The following is an 18,034-nucleotide window of genomic DNA, read 5'->3' on the forward strand; positions in this document are numbered from 1 at the left end:
ACCACTGCTGGTCTGCTAATATCTCAAATGTTTTTACTATGAAAAACACTTGACTGTGACACATCCTGATTGTTGGCTACTTATATCGGAACACTTTGTTTTCCCAGTGGCTCCCGAGAGATCAATGTGACGTTAGTTGTGCCTGATCTGAATCTTTAAAGCCATAAAAGGTGCACGCCAACCTTGTCTCTTCCAAAGGGCACTTTAATACATAACACAAGTCAAGAGGGGATTAAACTTTGAGATTAGTCAAAAAAAGTATTGAGAAATATAAATTGAGTGCCTTAATGTTGTCTTGACAATTATTGTGTTGAATACATGAACAAAAGCTTCAGTCCGTTTACTTATACTCACAAAATACTCCTTTTTTTTCTTTCTTTAAGACACTGTAACAACGTGACAGCCAAGGTAAACACCTCTCTCTGAGCACCGTTAACATCCCTGAAACTCCTCCACGTTTACAAAACCCTCAGTGGGTTGACAGAATGACACAGTAGCTTACCCTCGGCAGGACTTCAGCACTTCATGACACGCCGGAGAGCTTACGGAGCCACATTTTACAGAAAGTGTGAGTGTATTTGGAAAAACCGACTCACAGACAGACTTGAGAGATCACTGCAACCATATCTGGATGTAGATGGTGTTTGCATGAGTAAGTTACTGAAAGATTTTCCACCAGCTTCGCCAGTGAACCCTCTGTTTTGTCACCAAACTATAAACAACACAAACACCGTCTCTCTCAAATGACCTGGTCTTGTTAGCTGCGCTCCCTATTTACTGTGTTCAAACTTACATTGGCCTCGTGTTTTCCAGTGAGACCTGGCCTTTGCTTTTTAATTTCAAAGAACAAGTCGATGGAACACAAAGTTAGCGGGCTAAACTTCCACGATTCTATTCAATAGGAGTCTTTTCCTTGTGCAGCTTTATCACACCATTTATGTGCAAATTGCCCGGATTGTGGGGGGTGAAATAGGACGCTGCCGTGGCACTTTGGGCCTAATTGATTTTTCAGTGTTTTCCACCAAGAGACCTCTAGTTGCCATTTCCACTAAATGCAAAACCTCATTACTGTAACCGGGAAACAGTGTTGATTTAATACACCCCTGAAGGTTTACTGATAAAAAGTTGAAGAACTACCCAGAACAAACGGTAAAACACAGAGCTAGTTATGATGATTGAGAAATTTACTGTAAACAATAAACTGTCGTCAGGAACAAAGCAAACTGAATTTACTAAATGATGGGTTTGTATTCTTTGTTCTTTAAGTCTGGCAATTTAATGAAGGACAAGTTACTATTCATTTGTCTGTATTAGAGAGAGATGCTTGATTAAGTTTTTATGTCCTCGAGTAATGTAATGCAGAGGAGGAGACAAACATAATAAAAAGGACGAATCAGGAATCAAGGGTAAATAGAGGCCGTTTGAACCATTTATTTGTTAAACACCAGTTATCATCCCACCGCCTCCATAACTGCCGGCTTCACTTATTCATATCCAGATAAAATTTTCAAAAGGTGCCGAAGAGAAATCTTACCTGGTCCAGACCAAAAACATCTCAACAAGTCTCAAATGGTCCGTAAAGCCTTTCTCAGAGAGCCGCTGAGGCTCAGCTGCAGATTCTTGTCTTGTTTACAACGGAAGAGAATCGCGTTATCAAACAGTGGTGCTGTGAACATGGAGTGGAGGAAAGACTAATAATCCAGCCAGGATTAAAATTACATTGACAAGACGAAAACGTTATCCAAATACTTCAATGTTCACAAGAAATAAGTTTGTTAAAGAGTGAGAGGTGTTTACAACCTTGTTGGGTTCCACAGTGAATGAATGACAACTGAAGCATGAAAAGCGGCGCTTTGACGGCTGATGTGATAAATTACTCTGCAGGCCACTTGAACTCTCCTTTTGAGCTCTTGCTTTCTTTAACTCATTTCATTTATTTTTTTGCTCTTGCTTTTTTCACGTCGTCTCTCACCATCTCTTCCTTGTCTGTTCTCCTATTTTCCCTCAGTTTTATTTGTTGTAATTTTCTTAATTTTCCATTTAAATTTTTCCTTTTCACACTTGTATTTTTTTCCTCATGTTTTTCCATTGTTTTCGTCATTTGTTTTTTGTTCTCGTTTATTTTCAGTCTCTCTAATCTCATGTTTGCTATATCTGTACTCATTCATGTTAGCTTTCTTTATTCTCATTGAGCTTCTCGCTATCAAATTATTTTGTGATACCTAATTTGGTTATTTGCTCTCCATTGCTATCTCATTTGTCGCTCTTTCAGTTTCTCTCCCATCCTTCTTCATTTCACCTTAATTCTATCACACCCTCAATAAAACTAATGACATATTCTTGTGTTTTTTATTATTAGGTAAAGTTGTTGTTCCAGACATTGAGAGACATTGACAGCCTTTCAGTCTCCACCACATTGACAGCAGTGCAAAATGAAAAAAAAAAACCCCAAAAAACGAAACTAAAATTGTTTGTGTCAAATACCAAAAAACAAGAGGAAGTAAATGGAGCAAAGATGGGAAATGATTAACATCACAGAACGATATCAAATCCACATCTGCTCGTGGTGCTGCATGTCCAGATTCTCCTGTGTGGTCATTTCATTTAGTAGGGTTTTATTCCTCTACGTCATTAACTGCTGTGAAAGCACTTTTTTTAATTCAGTGCACCATCATTTCACGTTCACCCTGAAAAGTTAAGTATATTCATGGACAGAGCAGCCAAGTTTCACAGGCTGGAAAGTTACTGAGCAGCTGTCAAGCGAGCTACATAACTGTGATGGGAATTGTGTTATGGGAATAGTGAGAAGGCTAAAAACCATCCAGACAACTTCAGTATGAAACCGCTGAACACGTTGAAACTCAGAAAACCTTTAGCCTTTTGCCACATTCAACCAACATTCAGGCTAAATTTCTATTTCATCACACAGTTTAACGTATGTAATTTCATCTAATGTAAGAACAGCTGTGCAATATGCACATCTTATAATTTTACAGAAGCTTGGATAAAGGACAAACACATCTAGCTCTTATCGTGTAAATACAGTCTAGTATATTTGTACGTTATAGCTGTAAATCCTAATAAAAGTAACTGGAACAGAATAGACGTCCCCAGCGACTGACGACAACACCGGCGCTTCCACACTGCAGCTATATGCACAGCTGTTACCGTGCTATTAATGCGCTTACTCTGAAATTAGACTGATTGTTACAGATTGTCACAATTGATAATCAATCAGTTCTATCCACCGCTCTGTATCATTTTAAGATGAAACTATGACACACGAACATCATGCTGCTGATTCAGTAGTTCCGTTCCACTAAAGAAACATCTATCCAACTGCAGCTTGGCTGTTTACAATTACATGGATCAATAAGTCTGATATTTGAAGATATTAAATGTATGAGATGAATCTGCCTTCAATTCTCTCACCATCAGCGCTGCCAGGTTCCCCGTCTCCAACATGTGCGTGCGCAAGGTTCAAAGGTTGCGTATCGGTATGCATAATCGACTGCAAAGTAAATTTTTTTAGCTCACAAACTTTGCATGGGATTATGAGATTAGCACATCATTACTGAGAGGCAGGAATGATTTAAGTCATGTGCATCCAACTTCAGTGAATTAAGAAAATGTCATAGTTTCCCGTTCTTTAATGATTTCCTGATGAAGTCGCATCAGCCAACCAGTATGCCACAAAAAGAGTCGACACTATATCTTTCTGCCGTCGTTTCAATTTTGTCATTCTCAGTTTCAATTTTGCTGTTTGTATTGACAGTTTGTGTCTTGTCGGTAAAACTCGGCAGTATTGTTGTTTTTTTTGGCGATCCTACAGCAGCCTTATTTCATTGTGTAGTGCCATCTATTGTATGTGCATCTGCATTTTTTTTATTAGAAAAGTCGCTTCTGAATAGAAGTCACATGGCCAGCTAAAGTTTCACTTGAAGGACAGAAAATATGGTAAGTAAAAAGATACTGTCTCTATTATGACTGGCACCAATTTCACAACAGTTCGAAATGAAATCAGATCGGACGATTTCAAACCAAGTCACATCTCCGCAATAAAGAAACACAAGCCAAGGAGGCTTTCACTACTCAGAACTGTTCATCACTCAGCTCGACCTATGGGCCTTCGATCCAGTCGTTTTGTCATGGAAATCATATTTTTTCTACAACCTATACAAAAAAAGAACAAAAAACGCACATGGGAAATCTGGATTGTGGCAGCCAAGCGTTCATAGCTTTTTAATCCTATTAGATTGTTTACCTAGGAGTAGGGAGGGTGAGCTGGTTAGTTTTACTCATGAGGTGTTACAATAGTAATCCTGCTCTCTCCGACATGGGTCATTAGAACAGAAATCAAACAGTCATGCAGGAAAATTAAGCATAAATACAGCTTGTGCAAAACATTTTTTAACTGCAATTTCTCTTTGCTTGTTGCCATACAATGATGAACACCTCCGATTCTTTTACTGATTTGCTAACACGGATTCATCCCACATTAGTTCAACGAAAGCTTTATGACCAGTGTTATTTTGTGACTGTTGTCACTGAACAGTGAAAAAGAATGACTACACACAAACAAAGGCTCCTATGAACCAGTCCAGCTCCCCAAAACCCAGCATTTCGGGCAAAAAACTTTGAATACAATGTTTGTGGACCAATAGGAATAAATCCCGTTACAGTTGCGTGATATGTCCCCTTTAAACTAGAATATCCTGTAGTTTAAATTCAGGTGCACCAACGGTTTTAAAAAGCCACCAAAGTGTTTAATTCCCTGAGTTGTCAAACCGTGTGAAGACAAGACTGTTTGTGTCCTTTCTTCATTTTTTAAAAAAACTGAAAATACAGTAATTAAAACTTTCCCTGTTTTTGTTTTATAAATGCTGCTTCTCATTGCTGCCCTCTTTGAGAGGAATGAATTATGCAAAAAATACTTTCTCATATCATCTTTTATCTCCATAGTTCCATGCTGAGGTCTCAGCAGTAATGAGCGTGTAAGTTCACAGGGCTACACACGCAGACATGAAATAAATTCCTCTGAATTATCTTACGATATCCTGGAATCTGCTGTGCTTTGATCTTATGAATTATTCCGAGCCAAAATCATTCATCTCTTTCATGGAATGCTCACAAGAATAAAAGTCACATTTGCCAGTGAAAACTTAAATGTGATTTATTACAAGTGTCTTTCTGTGTGTGTGTGTGTGTGTGTGTGTGTGTGTGTGTGCGCACAAACAAAAACATGTTCACATATTTACATTATGGGGAACAATGTTCTCTAAGTTTTTTGTTTTTTTTCTTTTCCTGCAGGTGAAGCCATTGTGCTATTTGAGACTCATTTGTAAGAGTGTGTGTATGTTTCTTTGCTGTTCTGCAGACGGGGATCTCTAACCTGATGGTACACCAAACCAAGGGGGAAAAAAAAACAATCACTCCATTTTTAAGTGAAGACATATTTAAAGGTCAGATTGAGATACAAACAGGCAAGTCGTAGTCGCAGAGTTCAGAGTAAGACAGCATGAAATTAATTTAAGTCAATGTAATGTTATATGTGCGTATGTTTGTGAAGCTTGTTGTTTACTGGTGTTGTGTGGACTTAAATCTGTTTATAGACTCAGACTTACATAAACGATGAAGGTGAAGACATGTTTTGAGGTTAGGCTGAGGTTAGGGTTAGTCTATGTGCGTGTGTGTGTGTGTGTGTGTGTGTGTGTGTGTGTGTGTGTGTGTGTGTGTGTGTGTGTGTGTGTGTGGGTGTGTGTGTGTGTGTGTGTGTGTGTGTGTGTGTGTGTGCTACTTATGTCATGGACTCATAAATGTATTTACAGAGTGACATTCTGCTGTGCTCCCAATGGAAGAAAACACGTTTCTAAAATGAAACCCAAACAATCATCAATTTTTAAGCCTAAACACAATGAGAACATGTAAGGTGGTGTAGTTTTTGGTTTACTGTAGTAATTTCGATTCAGCTCCGGTGAGTCTACAGGAACTTATTGGAAGTTAGTGTATTAGTCTACAGTGATGGAAATGTGTGGTTGTGTGACGGTGAGTGAAGTGTACTGTATGAGTGCCCCTCTCCCGACACTTTGAAAGCGCTTTCATAGTGTGAAGTGACAATAGATATGCCTCCTGTTGAGAAAGGGAAGAGTCTTAATTTTTCATGAGCACTTTGAGCATAGGAGTGAATTATTCATGTCTTTCTTCTTCAGTGGTAACAAAATCCCCCATAAAAGCTTCACTGGGCAGTAGATTGGTGAACAAAGGCAAAACCGCAACTTGACGACCTGACAACCCAGAGGGATTGCTATTAATATCCCCACAATCTCAGTGGTAATGTGACTCAGTTAAGCCTCTTACAGACATGGTCATCGATCTATTAAAGTAATGGCCGCTTGGCTTTCAAATATAGGTCTCTATATTGTAACTGTGGCAGAGCGCCACCAGTGAAAGGGTAGGGCTGGCGGTGCAGTAACAGAGATACACTTCAATGGTTCGAGCTGCAGTAGAGAACAGGAGCAAGTAAAAGGTATATCTGAGTATATGCAACTTCCCAAAAACCTTTCTCAGCATATACACAAAAGTCATCAGCTATGATGTTTACAGATTTGTAAGTAGCTTAATTAAGCAAAGAACACATTTACATCATGGCAACAGTGAGCAGATCTAAAAGTTTGTGCTGACTTAGGTTTTGGCTGTTGCAGCAGTCTTGTGAATATAAGCATTCACACACACATTAACATTGACACAGTGATTGCAACAACCATTGAGAGCACCTTCAGTGTTATGCCCAAGGACATTTCAACACATAAAGGGCTATGTTGAGGTGTGTTTGTATCCACGGTGGAAATCTCTACAAAAAAACAAACAATCCCTACTGAAAATGACTACAATCTCAACATAAAGTCAATTTTACCTTCTGGTGCAAAATACACTGAAATGTCCCCCTAAAAAACTGGTGCAGTTAGCATGTTTTTACAAACTCATCCTGACAGCATGGCTTTCAAGCTGATGCTAGCTTGCTCAGAATGATCTCAGTCAGGGGCTGCAGAACTGTTGAAAAATGCCTTACTTTTCAGTATAAAAAGAAAAAAATGTAGGTCGTGCAGATCAAATACAATGGCCATGGATTTGCGCCAATATGGAAATGGACAATCACATTCAAGCCAAGCAAGGATGTGCGTGGATCAGCGACTGTTGCTGGTAGCTGTGATGGCCACACTCTGGCTCGTTGGATATTGTTTATTCAGAGACGCTGTGATTCTGCCCGGTCTGAGAAGATAATGCAACTCGTCCCTACGCTGACTTCTTGCTAAAGGAAAATTACACAGTCCTGACATTTTTGGCAGGTCAATGTGGGCAAAATGTGAAGACCTCGTCAAAGGATAGAGAGGAGAGAGCATAGTTGACTTTCCTCAAGTCGTGTGGCCAAAATTTGTTGCATATCGATTTGAGCCTCAAGACATGTTGCTACATGTTGACAGTTCTCTGATAGTGTTCCTCTTTCAGACTCAGTGACTGGCGTTAATTAAGATTGTTGTTTAATCGACAGAGAAATTATTTGCCAGACACATCTCTAATTACAACATTTTAATCGTGTACTTACATAGATTAGAAAAAAACCATTTACAAGTTCAGAGGCACACAAATAGTTTATCTATTCTCAATCTGGTTTCGTCTCGACAAGCAATGCTTATGTGGGTGTAAATCAAACAGTATATTGTCAGGTTTCTTTTGTTCTACTTGCATCATTTCCAAGCTCAAGCTCGGTTAAACTGCATCCTGGAGTCATTACATTTCTCATTTACATCAGTGTTTGAAACCAAACGGTTTTCAGACTCGACCTGAGCAGAGATTCTGCACGGTAATGTTTCCTACAAGGGCCACGAAAGATAATTCATTTTTAACGACATGCCAACATGCCTGAAGAACGTGCACTCAGCAACTCTACTTTACAAAACAACGCTTTATTAAAAGTGTGTAAACGGTTACGGGTGATGCAAGGCTGAGGAAACCTCTCCAATTTGTTTATGTAATGAGAAATAACTGCTCTGTCAAGGTCCACTTCATGGAGTAACTAGGCAAGAGCAGAAAGAGAGGAAAAGCCTGACTTGTAGTCTTATCTTCACAGAAAAATTTGAAATTGTGTTTATTTGCTGGAGTGACTTCTCTGAGTTTTAGTTTATTTAATCTGTGGAGGTTCATCCAGGTGAGACCTTTTTATTAAAAAAAATATTACTATTATTATTTGGGTTGAAGCTGCTGTTCAGACATAGCTTTTAATTTGTTTGGGTGCTATCAGGCGTTAAGGGAACAGAGTGAAAGGAGCGAATACAAAACACACAGCTGACCGAGTCCCTCTCCAAAACAAAGTAAAATGTCTCCCTTTTGAAAAACACTGCGGTCTGGTAATGAAACATTGGAGCTCAATGAAAGTGAAAAACAGTTACAAGCGTGAGTGTGAATAAAAGTTAATTAAGAGGACAGGGAGAAGCTGAGAAGGAGAAAATTGGAAATGAGGAATGGGCCAGATTGCCAAATGAGTGTGGGAAGCTCGAGGCCTGCAGTGCTGATGATAGACGGCCCATTGCTATAGTTACCTGAGTTCGGCGCAGAGCCCCCACGACTGGAGAGGGGCGGAGCCTGGAAGGCATAGATGACGTCGCTGTCCGCGATCGCGGTGAGGTCGTCGTCATCGGAAAAAGATCGCTGGAAACCCGTGGAGTACAGCTCTGAGAGTATGACCTACACGCACGCACACGCACACGCGCACACACACACACACACACACACACACACACACACACACACACACACACACACACACACACCCTGATGTAAAGATACAATCGCTCCACTGACAATAAAAATCACTGTAAACCAAAACAGAATACCTGTGGTAAACTGATGTTAATATACAGACAAACATACTGTACAATTGTATGTTCAGAGGTTGCACGTTCTCACTGTGCATGCATGGATTATCTCCTGATAAAATAACGTGTCAAAACCATGCATCTGAGGACAATTAGTTAATGTAAAGAGCACATCGGTGAGTAAATGTACAGAATTGTCCTTCTCTTTGTACTTTGGTTTTGATAAACTGGCACCCTTGCATAATGTTAATGCAAACTATAAATTAAATGCAAAAAAAAGCATGATGACAAGAATAAAATGACTGCCAGGTGTCCAGGTAAACACTTTTTTCATTCAATGCGAAAATCATTTAAAGACAAGCAACTTTAGTATAACCTTTTTGTTATAGTTGTCAATTGTTATATCTGGTTTCTTCCAGATTTACGGTAACCTTTTATGGGGCATTCATTTGAATATCAGACAACTTAGAGTGTCATCCAAGGGTACGTCCCTACTGAAAGACATAAGTGTAAATCTCTATGCGACATTTAAAATTATATGAAAAAAACATGTTGAAAAGCATTACGCTGACCAAAATCACATTATTGCACAATTTCTAGCATTAAAACAACTTCAAAGTTGACTCGTTATGTTACAGGATTGCTGCAATAGATTGGCAGCATGCTATAATGTATTATTTGAAAACGCTCAATACAATTTCCTGAAATGATAACAAATGATGAAGCAAACACCAGGGCATTTTCCCAGTTTATCATGTTCTCATGTTCAGTGGCTACTGGGTCAAGAAAAACGTGCAAAAGCAGCAACATCTATGCTTATCATAACCGTTCAATGATGTTTTTCTTTATATTTAACGACGTACAATTTCTCGCTGGAAGACACATAGAAGCTCCCAATTACGATCACTTGCCTCCAAGGTTAGGGTTACAGGCTATTCCACAGCCTCACAAATACAGAAATTCTTTGTCTGCGGGCCACCTGATGCAATACTATCATGTTTTAGTCATTTATATCCATTCTTAAATACAGCTGAAAGACAAACAAGATGAAGGGGGTGTAAGAGAATGAAATGGCACAGCTGAAAACAGGCTTGGAGGCTTAGTGAACGTGTAGAGGAGGGAGACGCTGAAAAGATGAAGAACGTACAACTCAGTAGCTTGTTGAGGAGGATAACACACATTCAGAAACACAAACAAATGCAGGTTTTTCTAAGACAATACAGATTGTACTGTAAATCATCATGTTGAGTTGATATATATGATATATGATATATTTCAGTAATATTTTGCCCCTCAAGTAACCGTGTGTGTTTTGCCACCATCCACACATCAAGAGGCAGTATTGGTTCCTATGAATAACAAGCTCAAGAAGTTAATACGCCCACAAGGACGAGTACTCCAAGGATGATGACCCACGAGGAGTGAAGCATCCCACACCAATGTCCTGAGAGATTGGAGCTGCTTCACGTGAGACCCATGTCTCAGCATTTCCCTTTTGAGTACTGTGCTGGTAGGCTAAGGACTCATTATGCAGATACCAAAGTGTGTGTGTGTGTGTGTGTGTGTGTGTGTGTGTGTGTGTGTGTGTGTGTGTGTGTGTGTGTGTGTGTGTGTGTGTGTGTGTGTGTGTGTGTGTGTGTGTGTGTGTGTTGGTTTAATATTCAGACAGTGAAATAGAGAAGCAGCTCCATCAAAGTTACAAACAAATATATATATTCAATCAAAAATCTGGTCAGTCTGAGATCGGATTATAATATTTAAATAATAGATAAATAGGCCTTTCTGTATGGACTTTGAACGGTCTTCCTGTGTGTGCGTGTATGTTTCCCAGAAGCTCCATTTTCCTCCTAGAGTTTCAAAACGTACGTTTGAGGTAAACCAATAAATTGTGTGAAGTTGTGAATGTCGGTGTCCGCTCTGTACCCTGCTGCCGTATGAAGTCAACTCATCACCCTCCATCACCCTGCTCTTTACAAACTGGAGGGCAGGAACTGTTTATCAGGGCAATGTAAATATACTTTATGTGGATGAAGTCAAGGTACAAAAGACAACACAGCTTTCTCAAGCAATAACCGACACTGTATGTGTTCGTTTGCACGTGAGAACGCTCTGCAGGAAAAATTTACTCACACATGTCAAATTAAAAACATGACGCTACAATCTCTGAACTTAATTTTTGTGATGGAAGCTTTCGAGCTTTTTACATTTTTTTTAATAAATACCAGTTGAAAAATGTAAGGCAACAATGAACACAGTCAGGCTTTTGACTATAACACACAAGAGAGAAATATAAAATAATATCAGTGACCCTGTTTCCATCATCAGCAGGACAAAGTGGGTTCGGGAAATATGCACAAAAAAGGACATTTTGTCCTCATTAAAACGACTCATTATAGAGTGAATAACAAGCGTATAACCAGACAGTGGTAATTTCATCTTCAACTGACACAACAGACCTGACTCAACTATTTCACAGTTGTTGACTCTCCTGTCTTTAGTGTTGATTACGAGACAAACACTCACACACATTAAAAGCCACAATTTCATGTGATACAATTGACTATTTTACCAAAACTAAGTTGGATCTTTTTGCAGTTCAATTAATTAATTCATTAAACTGTTAAAAAACAGATAAACATTTAATGTAGAAATCCCAGTGAAGGTTTAATTAACAGGCTTTTGGATCCACTGTTTCTGTGATAGAAAATATCAAGATGAGCTTGAGGTAAACTCTCTGACACCTGTCTGCCCATCTAACAGTCAGCACGTGTTACCACCTGCACCACCTGAGTAACGGGACGTTTTTTGGGACGTTGGTGGCCCAGGGGCAAGATAAGCGAACGTTGGGATTGAGAGTTCGCAGGGTGGAATCCCGCAGTGGCCAGTTCACCACTGTGGGTCCCTGAACAAGGCCCTGTGAACAAGACTGAGAAAATGTAGAATATTATGTGGAAATGTGGAAAAAAAAAAAAAATTCTCCAAGGAGATTAATAAAGTGTAATTAGTTCAGTTTTAAGTTAATTTTTTTCACTTTGTCACAGGAGCAAAAACGCAGTTGAATTTGGATTCAGTGAACTCGAGCTAAATGTACTTGGTGAACAGTTTTGAGAACAAAATGATACAAAACAATTATTCCATGCAACAATATGTAAAAAAACAAAAAACAAAAACTGTTACACTCACTGAACATTTGAGATCGTGAAATAATAGTACAGCTGATATGTGTGAATGCACAAAGATTGTGCAAGAGTCAAGTATTTCTCTATTAACTGGGCATTTACTACACTTATGGGTTCAGGCCTAACTTCTGGGGTCCACAAAGATTTACAATATTTACGGCTTCAGGTGTGGTTTTAGGATAAATGTAACAATTAGGTTAAGGTAAGCAATTTAGTTGTAATGGCTAATGTATCAACTTCACAGCCCCGCCAAGATAATGCAAACTTGTGTGCGTGCGTGCGTGCGTGTGTGTGTGTGTGTACCTGGTCTGGGGAGATGTTGCCCTCTGCTGCTACCATGTCTCTCAGACAGGACAGTGAACCAAACAGAGGCATGGCCAGCCCCACTCGCATATACCTCTGACCCTTCGTGCTGAACACCAGCGTCACACACATTGGCCTGTGGGGATCAAAAACAAGGCATGAGCAGAGAGTACGTGTACGTTTGTGTGTGTTAAGTGAGGAAGAGCATGGACAAAAAGAGAGAAAATAGATTAAGCATCACACCCATACTGTGCAGAGACAAACAGAACTTCCAAAAGAAAAGCGACAACAAAAAACAGAGCTTAATGCAACTGTGCAGAAAAACACAACTGTTTGTTTAAGAGATGGGCTTAAGCTGCTAAACAGCAAAACAAAGCATCCAATAAAATGAAACTTTGAAATGCACTGTTGCGCTCTTCAATGTCGAGTATGTTTTGGGCAAAAACGTTTCCTCTGATGACACTGTGGTGGAAAAATCCAATTCCATGAGCATCAACTGATCCATTTGTCTGTGTCTGATTAGATATATTGAGCGATTCATCTATTTTCGGATTTTGCCTTTGTAGGATGTCATTGTTGCCTTGTGTTTGTTCTGATTTATGCATGACTGGACACGCCGAAGGAGACCATCGCAGGGGTGACAGTCCCTCAGGATTCTGTTGTGTGCTGAGTGCTGAGAAATGTCTGTTTTACAGCGATCTGAGCAGTCCCTGCGGATGATGCAGAGATGAGAAGGAAACAGAGCTCGGGAATATAATGAGTAGATGGCTGGATTTGTAAGATACAACACAAAGTACAAGGTGTTGAGTAAAAAAAGGAAAAAAAAGAGAAAAACACACTGAGGTCATGCCCTCTCATTTGGGATGAAGCTGGTGTAATCGCTGATGCATCCACTTCCTGTTTCCCATCATGCATTATTCAGGTGTCTCCAGTAAGGAGGGTGACAGGCCAGATGCCGGAGGATCTGAGCAGTTGTTTTGTTTATGTTACTTCGAGATGAAATTGAGATGCATAATGGAATGAGCAGAGAGGCATGGGATGAGAAGAACAGGAAATAGAGATGTCATCTCGCAGGCCTTTTTTTTTTTTTTTTTTTTGCAGCCTGTGAATTCCCCGCTGATTAAGAGCCTGACTTTCTCTGTTAAACACCAACTGCTCATTAGCTGGCACATAATTCTCCACAAGTACAGAAATATCTTCAACTATAAAGCCACAAATAGAGCCAGAGATCTTTAGAACCTTATGCTAGGAACAGTATCACGGTCAAAATATGAAGGAATCGGTAAAACAAAGGTCAGACTTATCAGGCATTCAGCTGGGATACTGCTGCAGCAGGAAGGTGCAACTGAGGCCAGTGTGTGCGTTTCTGTGTGTGCGTGCGTGTCAGGTCAGTGGAGGGCCAGTAGTGAGTCGACGCTAAACCTGAATGGATTTCCCTGTGTGTGGGTCTGAGGCTCCAGCAGGAACAGACCGCACACTGTCAGAAAACTCAAGCTGCAGGAATGAGCTTGGACCTGGGCGGAGGCCATGCAGAGAGGATGCTGAGCAGTGTCATCTGCATGTTTGAAGATACGACGATTCTTTGAATACCGACTGCATGCAAAGCGAGGCATTGGAACACACAGTAATTCAATTGATACCAATGTTTTTATGCTGTGGTCATCTTTTTATTGTCTTTCTAATTGTGGACTATTTCGCCGGACAATAATCATGAAGAATATCGACAATGTTGAAGTTATCGGGATATGTTGCAATCAAATACCTTCACATAACAAACAGTCACAGGCAGATCATTGCTCCAGATGAATAATGCACACTTGTTTCAGATATTCTGACTGTTGAAGTCTGTTGAGGTGCAATCTGAACTGGAGCTTTGATCTGAATTACATGAAGTCACACAATGTCTTGATGATGACAATGGTGTGTGTGTGTTCTTCCGTTTTTACCAGCACAAACTAAAATTCCAACACTATGATAGGTTTATCACATGTTCAAATAGCAAACCTACCACTATTGTAGTGGCATAATGTGATTATTTTTTTTTTAAATCAGCCCATATGTAGTGCCCATATGCCTATAACTCAAATAGCTTCTGATCATCTGAATCATTTGAAATAAAGGCACCACTTTTGGTGCATTTTTCACATTTGGATAATAAGTAAGGAAAAAACAAGAGTCTTAGGATTTGTTGTGCATATGGTCTGTCGCTGTTTCTCACAATGCCTGCTTTTAACCATATCTCTGTTGTCTCAATACAAATTCCCCTCCCCCTTCCCTTGATCTTCCTCTGTTCCTGTCTTCATATGTCAAAGTCGGACTGTCTTACAGCAGGACCTTGCTGACATGCAGCTTCTGGTGCGGTTAAAAATGGAAACAACACACAAAGTGTTTGGTCAGGGACTTTTGATGGGCAACATTTATCACTTTGATAAGACCATGGCCAACAGCTGCAAGCGCACACAAAATGTTTGTACGAAGGTGTACGTGTGTGTGTGTGTGTGTGTGTGTGTGTGTGTGTGTGTGTGTGTGTGTGTGTGTGTGTGTGTGTGCGTGCGTGCGTGCGTGCGTGCGTGCGTGCGTGCGTGCGTGCGTGCTCGTTGTTTTGGTCTCTTTGTTAAAAGCTGCTTAAAAGGTGCTATATAAATAAAGTTGAGTTATTAGACTGACCCACAGGGTGCTCACAGCTCACTTGTGTCAAAAACACTATATAATAATACAGCTCTGTGCACAAGACTTTCCCAGCACTCTGCAGTTGTGTGTAAAAACATCAGTGCAACTGGTAACTCCGAATTTTCACTGAAGTGTGTGTATAATTTGAAAGATTAACAATTATGACAAAACCAAATTAATAAACATACTTCAGTCTTTCATCATGCTAAAGTCATGATGAAACTATAAATCAAAAGGTATGCTGATGCTGTGTGTTGTACATCACCTGGTTTGTCGCAGAGGAATTGGCAGGGAGATACATAAAAACGGGTCAAAGGTGTTGCTCTGTTTAAGGCAATGAGGGCACGTCAGAGAGGACCTGAAAGGAGACACACAGAGAGAGAAAAGGTTATTTTTATTTCCTATGTTTGTGTTCATTCCCACATCTAAATAGAGTCCATTGTACAATTGAGATTTCTATGTGCTGAAATGAGTACCGTGGCATTTGCCTCAACCTTCATTTGCAAAATTTGACAAATCAGTCAATTTTGACAAGGCAAAAAGCCAAAATCGATATCAATTAGGGATGTAAGCTCCTGTAAATAACTTCATTCACAGTTATAGACAACCTGCCAATTCCTGACATTTTCAATAACATAAAAAGCAAAGTGAAGGAGAGTTTGAACAGTTTTGCAGTTAAAGTCTCCATGGTGATTAAGTAAGCATATTCTGTGCACAGTACAAGCACTGAAAGGGACCATCTGGACTCTGCAAGAAAAAAGGAGCAAAGCAACAAAGGTGGGAGGCAGTTCAGAATTTTACCATTAAAAAAAAAAGAAAAAAAAGAAGGCGTCAGGCACTTGACGAAGAAAGATGGGGGGTGGGGATTTGACTTTAGAAACAAAAGTAAACAAAAGGGAAAAAAAAAAATTATTAGAGACTGATGTAAAGGGCAGCAGGCACAGAGAGTTGAAAAGTCACAGGAAACAAAGCTGAAAGCCAAGAAGAAAATATAAGCCGATGGATTAAAAATGAACACGAGGTTGGCAGCAGGACAGTGGAGATGACAGAAAACAGAAAACAGTAAACAACGCTGGCAGAGGAGAAAGACACAGAAATGCCTTGTCAAGATATTTGAGCAGACAGAAGGGGAAATGATCAGAGTGGAGGAATGACAGTAGGACAGAAACGAACTATGTGTCGCTATGTGCATTTAAATGCAGCTTAAAGACATAGTGACATCCTGGTTTTCAGGGAAATTCAAGATCAGTGTGACACTTTGGAAACTGTGCTCATATTTAATTTACCCACAGGGTTTAGATGATCTAAACTACTCCCATGTCTTGGATTGTCACTCCGATTGCATGCCGAAATTCTTACACCTAATATTTTCTGTCTTGACAATACAAATGAGCCAAACAGCAACATACTGCAAGTACCAAAACAACATGCTTACATTTCTTTCCCTCAGTGAGCTCCATCTGAGTTAGAAAGAGGAAAAGGTGCAGGAGCAGCGGCTGAGCTACAGCTGAACATAACGATGCCATGATTGACGAGTGTGTCATCGGCACAGATAACAATCTGAGTGCTGCCAAGTAGGAAATGAAGATACGGTACTTTTCATTAAAAGTGACACATGCTTATCTCCACACATTAGCATGTTTACAAAAGTGCATTGTTAAATTAAAAAGAAAATGCCAGCTGGGAGATAGCTATGAGTACATAGGGGGGGGGGGGGGGGGGGGGGGGGGGGTATCTTTCCTCCAAAGAGAATTGTAAAGATGAATAAGGTCCAAACTGGTGGCTTTTTGCAATAGTTATATGTCCAGCAAATGTAGGACAAAAGAAATGTAATAAAAAAATATCTCCAGATGTTTTTATTAGTTACCTACTGTCACAATGACATATCTCAAAGTGTAAACTTCTCTGAAAAAAAAGTACTTTTACTGCTTTATTACAGGTATTATATGTCATCACAATAGGCAGTGGATCATCAGGTAGCTTTGCTCAATGATTCCCTACTTCTGAACCCACCCATTGGGTAAAAGGGCTCTTGGAAAAAGAAAAAGGTGAAGAACCCCTTGCACAGCTTATTGTGTCTTCTTCACTTTGCTGTTTGATTCTTGAAGACTTGATCTCACTTAAATTTATCCTGCCTTTATGAATGTTGGAATTTGTCAGAGCCACGTCTAATAGAAAGAAATAGAAAGAAAGAATTTGGTGGAGCGAGATTTTTGTGTGAGAAACTGCAGCTTTGAGAAGAACTCTTCTGTGAGATCCCGATCACACAACAAAGTGTACAAGGTATGGTTCTCCCCCCCCCCCCCCCCCCCCCCCCTTATCAAACCATGACTTAGGCTTTGAGAAACTGTTGTCCTCACTTGATCTCATAAACACCTAGACTTTCCATGAGACTATCAGAGAACAATAATATCGAGTTTGTTCTTCACATAATCCTCTCATAGCATGTGATCATAAGCCTATTATTTGTTTGAAATAATCCAGTTCTTCTGTATAAATATTTTTAAAGTTTTAATATTAAAACAGTAATTTAGATGACTGAACGTGGCAGAGTGAAAACAGTCTATTTGTATTGATCGCAGCAGAATACATCGCAGTAAACAGGTCATTCCCACAAACACATAAATTACTTGTTGAGGTAATGTAATTTCTTCATGCCACACATTTCCATCTATTCATATTACGTTGACTGAATTCCATATATTCATATCTGAACAACATGTATTAGAATGAACCATTTAACAAGAAGAAACTCAATATGTTCATGTTAATCAAATCTGCTTCTGATATGTAAACTGAAAAACTGCATAGTTGATTTTTTTTTGTGTGTAGTTTATTACAGTAATATAAAAGTAGCTGACACCATGGATCCCGTCAGCAGATCATATTGGTTGCTGCAGCTGAGCTTGGAATATGTTTGTTGTGGTGCTCTGAAATCTTTCACACAGTTTTTTGATATGTTGATGCTGATTTGGGGGCTGGTTTGTGTTTGATTGATGAAGCGAAACA

At 39.6% G+C, this 18,034-nt stretch overlaps 1 protein-coding gene across 1 annotated transcript in view; it reads right to left on the bottom strand.

Moving 5' to 3' along the window:
- The window catches only part of usp43a (ubiquitin specific peptidase 43a), a gene marked incomplete at both ends in the record, with an annotated part of 115,077 nt that overhangs the window by 43,613 nt on the left and 53,430 nt on the right, over window positions 1-18,034 (bottom strand). The window contains 3 exons of the mRNA XM_080520258.1: window positions 8,598-8,742; window positions 12,356-12,491; window positions 15,291-15,383. Coding sequence (XP_080376384.1) covers window positions 8,598-8,742; window positions 12,356-12,491; window positions 15,291-15,383 — 374 coding nt within the window. The remainder of the gene's footprint in view (window positions 1-8,597; window positions 8,743-12,355; window positions 12,492-15,290; window positions 15,384-18,034) is intronic.

Source organism: Blennius ocellaris (genome assembly GCF_963422515.1).
Source record: "Blennius ocellaris genome assembly, chromosome: 3".
Classification (NCBI taxonomy): domain Eukaryota; kingdom Metazoa; phylum Chordata; class Actinopteri; order Blenniiformes; family Blenniidae; genus Blennius; species Blennius ocellaris.